This window comes from Anopheles arabiensis, chromosome X (assembly GCF_016920715.1).
Source record: "Anopheles arabiensis isolate DONGOLA chromosome X, AaraD3, whole genome shotgun sequence".
Taxonomy (NCBI): domain Eukaryota; kingdom Metazoa; phylum Arthropoda; class Insecta; order Diptera; family Culicidae; genus Anopheles; species Anopheles arabiensis.
Window position 1 is genome coordinate 15,191,401 of NC_053519.1, and position 7,547 is coordinate 15,198,947.

General features: G+C 50.1%; 1 protein-coding gene across 1 annotated transcript; it reads left to right on the forward strand.

Moving 5' to 3' along the window:
- Positions 1 to 195: 195 nt before the first annotated feature.
- LOC120905803 (lipid storage droplets surface-binding protein 2) lies at positions 196 to 4,758 on the forward strand. The gene is made up of 3 exons (XM_040316962.1): positions 196 to 1,205; positions 3,131 to 3,568; positions 3,660 to 4,758. The coding sequence occupies exons 1-3, from the start codon at positions 1,010 to 1,012 to the stop codon at positions 4,034 to 4,036; spliced, it is 1,011 nt and encodes a 336-aa protein (XP_040172896.1). The 5' UTR covers positions 196 to 1,009; the 3' UTR covers positions 4,037 to 4,758.
- Positions 4,759 to 7,547: the final 2,789 nt, after the last annotated feature.

Sequence of the window (7,547 nt, forward strand, 5' to 3'; positions counted from 1 at the left end):
CGGGATTGTCCCTGCCACCCCTTTTGGAGCGGCGAGAAGGGCTGGCAGGCGAAGGGGCCAGTATTGCTTCCCCGTTCCCGTTTAGGGGCGCTGATAAGAGACCCGTCGGTGTGTGTGTGTGTTGGGAAGGATGGAGGGGTTGGGGGGGGTGGGGATTTAAAAGCCTGCCCCATATAAAAAGCTCACCCGACACGGTTACGTTCCATCGCAAGGTGTGGACGTGTATGCTAACGAGCGAGCGACTGTTAGGAGCTGGAAGTCAGGACGTCGCGTGTTCTAAGCGTTTTTGGCCGTGTTGCTGTGATTCTGGCTTGGTGCTAGTAGTAGTGTCGCATCACTTTCACGCACGATAAGGCCCCGAAGCCCCCGCGTGTGACGTCGTCTATCAACCTTTCGCCGACGTGCAACGCATACGCATACATAAAAGCGGCTCATCAACCTGTTCTCTTCTGTGCGTGCGTGTGTGTGTTTGTGCCTTTCCCCCAGTGTAGTGGTGACTCGGCTCTGTGTGTGTGTGTGTGTGTCCGCCCGCCATCTCGCTCCAACGTCCGTGGCCCTTTCGGGTGCTGGAACCGCTGCGGCCCCGTGTGTGTGTCTCTCTCTCTCTCGCGCGCGCGGCAGCACGCTCATCGCGCAACGCACAAAACAGAACCCGATCGTCGGTTCGGTCGGCCCGGCTCGTTCATTTCTTCGCTCGCAATCATCCGATACGGTACGGTGTGGTGCAGTCGCTCTACTCTCAAACCCTCTAACTCAGCAGCAGCAGCAGCAGCAACCTCCAATTCACCATTTGCGTTACGTGTTTTTCTATTGTTTTTTCGCCCCCCCCCCTGTACCCAGCGTGTAACACGTAGTTGTCCCCGCTCGCGTCCACCGGGACCGAACTTTGAACTTTTTGTCGGTGTTACTTTACTGTGCGTACGTGTGCGTGTGTGTGTTTCGCTCTGTGCAGTGCGCGTGCAACCCTTCGGTGCAAGTTTTAGAACGAGAACAAGGAACAAGCAACAGCATGTCGTCGAAAGTGCAGGAAAATGGCAGCGCCACCACCACCACCACCAACACTACCGCTCCAACCAACAGCGACAGTACGGCACCGAACAACAGTGCGCTGCTGCCGCACCTCGAGTCGCTCGACCGGATGCTGAAGCTGCCGGTCGTGGACGCGACCTGGCAGCAGACCCAGAACGTGTACGGGCGCGTCAAAGGTAAGCCGGTAGCGTCGGTGCGGTGCCGCCACGAAGGGAGAGGAATAGGGGGAGCGGGGGGGGGGAGGTTCGATCGATAATTCATATGACATTCGGGGGTCATTTCACTTGCGATCGGCGTCGATCGGCCGTCATTTTCTTCTTCTTCTTCTTCTTCTTCTTCTTCTTGCTAGCACGTGAACTCAGAACGTCCCGCCAACAAAAGAATCGCGCCATTGCAATTGTGCCGCGGCGCGATGGCTGTGCAGCGATGGCGTGCCGTTTTTTTGGTGCAAAAAATGGCGAATGGAAGGAAGAGAAGAGCACGTGCTACTTCTCCTCCTTAACACCTTTTCTTTTTATTTATTTTTTTTTTTTGCTCAATCTGCGCCGGCTGCGTGGTGACGTATGGCGTTGTTAAAAACAAAAAGCGTCCACGTCCGGTCCAAAGTCCAAATGCGCGCGATCGGGGGGACAATCGAAGGGAAAGAAACCGGTCCACCCCAAAACCAAATGGTTGACGGTGTGCGGATGACACTGTCTAGCTATCCGCCACCACCACCACCACTCCCAGTAGCGTGCGGGAGCGTTCTTGAGTGCTGGAATGCAGCGTGTTACCGCATCAATCCGCTACTCCGGACTGCATAACCGTCCTCCCCAATTGTAAAGGGCCCCTGCGCTGTTCTGTGGGGCTTCTGTTGAGCGCCCTATTTTTAAACCGTTTTTTCTTTTTCTTTCCTTCTCTCTCTCTCTTGATGGTATCGATGCATTCTTGGATGTGAGTTTCATTGCGGCGAGGGTGAATAAAAACGGTCCCGCGCGCCGGATGAATGAATTGCAAAAAGGGGGGGGGGGAAGAACGATCGCAAAAGAAGCGAACGATCGAGAGAAAGAGAGAGAAAGAGAGAGAGATAGGGAGAGAGGGAGCATTGTCTCTCAAGAGTCAAGTGGTGCTGATTGCGCCCAGCCTTATCTGCGCGTTTTGCTCTTGCACAAAAAAGATGGAAGCTTGTGCTTTTGTTTTTTGTTGTGTGTGTGTGTGTGTGTGTGTGTGTGTGCTTCTCCCCCCCCCTCTTCCCTCCCATTGCTAAGGCACACATAATGCAACGAATATGTTAATCCCATTATGAACCACAACGTCAAAAGGCGGGAGGGTGGGGGGGGGGGGAAAGAGAACCAACTGGAACGCGCTGGAAGTAATTTATGAGGCTTTTTCTTTTCCTTTTTTTTTTTGTTTTGCTGCTGCTCCCTCCCGAAGTCAGTGACGCGTCGCCTTACAGCCAGCGCCCATGCTGTTCCAGTTTAAGATTAGATGCGCATTTCAAAGGGCAAAAAAATCATGCACCCCAACAAGGCCCCCGACCAGGCGACGGGCGGTTTATGATTGCGAAATTGCAGATCGTACATGTGATTTGCCCCCTTAGCCGCCCGCCTGTCCCCTTCCCACCACCCGGTTGACACGTGACCGGTTGTTTGCGCCCCGTAGTGGCCACGTTTTGTGTGGCCCCTAAGGGTGCCACTTAAGGGTGCAATAGAGCGCCAATTTACTACCTGTCCCCATCCAGTCCCCACTAGAATCCCCCACACTCGATAGGGCAAAATGAAAAAAAGAAAAAAAGAAACAAAACCGGAAACCCGGAGACCCGCTCGCCCAGAATGTACGTGCGCAGCGAGCTGACCTTATCAGGCCCGGGCTGACGGTCTCATTATTGGCCTCTCGTTTGACTCCCGCACGGGGCGCTGATAAGGCGCCAAGAGGGCGGGGAGGAGATCGAAAGATTCCCCATGTTTCGAGCGAAAAGCGCCCGCGTCTCTTATCGTAGTGCTCCCCCGAAGACGTCAGCACACTGACCGGAGCCTGGCAGGATGATGGACCTTTGCATCGTTTGCAGTGGAGCAAAAAACCTCAGACCTCACCGCAACATTTGTTTGTCCCTTCCTTGCAGATTACAACCCGCTGCTCACCTGGGCCCTCGGCACGGCGGAGGACGTCGTCTGCCGGGCGGTGACCGTCTCGGCCCCGCTCGTCCAGAAGCTCGACCGGCCGCTGCAGCTGGTCGACCAGACGCTCGTCAAGGGCATCGACAAGCTGGAGGTGAACGCGCCGATCATCAAGGAGCAGCCGGCCGACATCTACCAGCAGGCGCGCACGCGCGTCATCGAGTCGGTCAAGCCGCACATCGAGAAGGTGTGCGAGCTGCGGTCCGCCTCGCAGCAGCGGGCCGCCTCGCTGAAGGATCTGTCCTGGCGCAAGGCGAACGAGGTGCTGGCGACGCAGTACGGCAGCCTGGCGGTGAACGGCGTCGACACCACCGCCCAGCTGGCCGAGCGCCTGCTCGACTACTACTTCCCCAAGTCGGACACGGAATCGGAGGACGATAATGGTAGGCAGGAAAAGGGGGCTTTCTTTTCGTTGCTCTCCGACTCATCACTAATTGCGCTTTTTTTTTTGTTTTTCTTTTCTTCCCCCTCCAGTGCCCATCTCCGCCAAGGACGATCCGGTCCTGCACACGGTCCAGACGGTCGGGCGGCTCTCGAACAAGGTGGCCCGGCTCGTGTACCGCACCGTCTCGACGCAGGTGAAATCGCTGCGGAAGGAGGACGTGCGCGACTACGTCGCGACGCTCATCGCCGTGCTGCGCCTCACCCAGTACCTGAACTTCATCAACGAGAAGCGGCAGGCGGTCGAGGCCGGCAGCCCCAAGGAGCCGGCCCCCAGCCACCCCGCTACGACCCCCGCCGTCCCAGCCAGCAACACTACCGCCACCTCTACCCCCAGCAGCAGCAGCACCACCACGTCCGATGTGGTCGCCACGACCAAGAGCAGTAAAACGTTGCAGCAGCAAGACTAGAGAGAGGGAGAGAGAGGGAGAGAGAGAGAGAGAGAGAGAGATTCGGTGAAATTATAGTGACTGGGAGGGAAACAAAACAATGAGGGAGGGGGAGGGGAGTGTGGGAAGAGGGCCAAAATGGGAATTAATTAGGATGTTCGAAAACACACACAAAAGCACACACACACCCTCCGATGTTGATGGGTAATAGCGCAATTTTAGAGGGACAACACAGAGGAGAGGAATCATTCTGTCGTACGGAATGCATTTGTTTTCGTTTTTTTTAAGGCCAATATGTGTGCCAACCAGGATGATATGCTGAGATATGCTTAGCGAAAGATCAAGATGCGCTGTTGTCGCTATAGAGAGATAGGGAAGGGTGTGTGTGTGGGTGTAACAGTGTTTGTGCAGGAGCATATGCTTATGGTGGATACACCATAGTGCGGAGGATATGCGCGCAGCAAGTTCGCGCAGATCGTGATGTTTAGGGCGGACCTCCTTCTTCCTCCCCCCCCCGCCTCCCCTACCATGGCTTTCATGGCTGGTTATACAACTAATTCGATAATAAGCTTTATCTGCGCATACCGCGACCGTGTGTTCGGGCGTCTTTATTTTTTTTTTTGTGTGTAGGTTTATTGCGTGTTTATATACTACATGTATACTGTTTTTTCTGTTTCTATTTTTTTTTTGTTTATATAAAAAAAGTCTTGTTAATAAAACAGATTCGATTACAAAACTGCGGCCGATGTTGTTGCCCCCGATACATTGTTTTAATACAGGGTAACGCCACGCTCACATTCCAAGAAAAAATAACAATTAATTAACCACAAAATAATCAATCGGCTCAACACATGTCCCTTTAGGCTGATGGCAAGGGACCGATGCCCTACTTGAGCTAATTTGTTATTTCGCCGTTGAAAACAAACAGCCAAAGAACTTGCGAAAGAGGGTTTTCTTAATAAAAAAAAAAGAAGAAAAAGAAAAAGACGACATTCCAGAACGACCTCCATGGGGTGTCACCCAGCTCTACTGCGCGTTCTGCGCTGGCATTTGCGCGCGATAGTGTGTGCGGTGCATTGAGGTGCGACCCAGTTGCGCAACTGTGTGGCAAAGAGCGAAAACAAATGGGAAGACAATTCCAACTCACACTCGCACACACATCCCCTTTCTCGAGAAGCGTTGATAAGGATTGCTAAAAGTGGCCCTTTCCAGTTTACTGTACCTAAACGGCAAAGGGGCGTTGGCCTAAGCTAAACACTCGAAACAGCTTTACAGCGTTTTCCAGGGGTTCTTATAGTTGTGGGACACTTCCTTGTCTCTTTCTTATTGGAAGTGAACATCATATTGGATTATATGGCACCCTTTTTGGACAAACTCGCTGGAAATTCCTATTAGATTTGTCCAACCAGGGTGCTTTCACGTAATTTCACGTTCATTTCACGTAAGAAAGAGTCAAAAAAGTGTCCCACAGCTATGAGAACTCCTGCAAAAACCCTGTATAGGATGGTATAGAATAGGGGTTTTGGTGTGCAATCTGTTCGCTTTTGGACTTTGATAAGCTACTCGCCTCCTGTCCGTGGGAGATAAACGGAAAAGAAGCGAAATGAGCAAACGCGTAAGACCTCCGCTCCAGCTCGATTGATCGCTCGGCTGTAAATTAGACCTTGATCTTGCGGGATCCTCCTAAGCAAGGACTCTACCCCCAACGCGATGGATCCCATTAACAAAAAACACACACACACTACGGGGGCGTTAATGAGCACGCGGGCTTACAACAAGAAAAAACAAAACAAAAAAATAAACATCGTCTAGCGTAGCGTTGATTCATCGGGCTCCGGTGACTGTGTGTGCGTCACCGGCGGCCATGTAGTGTGTGTGTGTGTGTGGTTTCGAGAATGAAACAGCGGTGCAAGTACACTTTACCCGCGGATCACGCCACTTTCGTACTTTGATCGTTTTGAAAAAAAAAATCAAAACGCCCCTCTCTCAAACGGTCCCGCTCGCCGCTGCGTGGTGCTTCCCCACGTCGGCGCAATTTACCTTGGCGTGACTTTGCGCGGAGCATTTTCGCGAGCCGGCAGAGGGGGTGAAACGCGCAGTCACGTAGAAGGGATTTAAGATGCGCTCCCGGGTAGAGTGGAGGGAGTCGTAAAGAGAGAGTGAGAGGGTTTGTTTATGTATTGACTTGTTTGTTTGTTTGTTTTTTTTTTTTTTGCTGCTGCTGCTGCTGCTGATAGTCCAGGAATGATGCGTAAGAGAGCAATGGATGGCTGTGTGACGTTGCCCTATCTGTGACGTTTGGTCCATCGGTCTACACTTGCTCGATCTATGCGCAACATAACATGCCACTCTTCTACTTGCAAAATGCACTCCCGATACAACGAAAAAATAAAATGCAATTATATACTAAACCTTAACGGCAACAACATAAAAAGGAATCATTACAGTACAATAGGAAGAACCGTTAGCGTCTTACCGCTGGCAATTGTTGGTACACAATCATTCCGTAATCTTATCGAACCCGATAAGACACTGTCGAGGCATTGTTGTCACACAAGCGCCAAAACAAACTGAGGCAATGTGGAACGGTGGTTTGCATCCCAAAACTTCCTGTCCTACAACGAAAACTGTCAACATGTCTAACTAAAAGACGCACCAACGTCATTTAAAATTGAAAATAGCCAAAAGAAATGCATCCACGGTGTGTACGACAGTGTGACGCGACAGCGGTGCTGTGCGCATTGCATACCTTTAGGCACTACACTAGCAATTGCATACCGACAGGAGCAAACGGGTGAGCTTTACGCTGAAAGCTTTTTAGCTAGCTTGGAGAACAGTTTCGCTTTTTTACATGGGTTTTCTCACTCCAACAATCACAATTGTCCACAATCTCGATTTGAACAACACAATTGTCTATCATTTACAATCAAGCCGTTTGTGGTTCTTCGTCCATTTAAATTAAACAGTTGTCGACATCGATCGAACTAACATCACTTGCGGCAAGATTTGTCTTTGGTTGCTTACAGATTGTGAACAGTATCGAACATTTCTTATAGACTTGTCATACATTGCTTGTAGGTTGTGGACAGTTGTTAATATGAATAAACCCTGGAAAACCCTGTTTATCATTTATAGAAAGAAACAAACGATAATTTACAGGGTTTTTTCGCGTGAATCTGTGAATCTGAACAGTCATCAACTAGATGCTAACTATAATTAGGCTTCACTTTACATAGCTTAGTTCTTATATAGATGGGATGTACAGTTTACATGCAATATAAAAAAAAATTACTACAAAAAATATAAAAAAATTTAAATAAAAATTAAAATTTATAAACTTTATAAAATTTATAAATATTTTTTATCATTAATTATTTTTTTAGCAAAACTTAATTGCTCGTTTACAGGGTTTTGCAGGGGCTTTTCGCGGATTTTCCTATTTTTTTCGCAAGTGTTTCCAATAGGGTTGCAATAGGGTTATCTATAGGGATTATCAACTTTATCACCAGCCAAAAAAAAGACTAAAAAATGT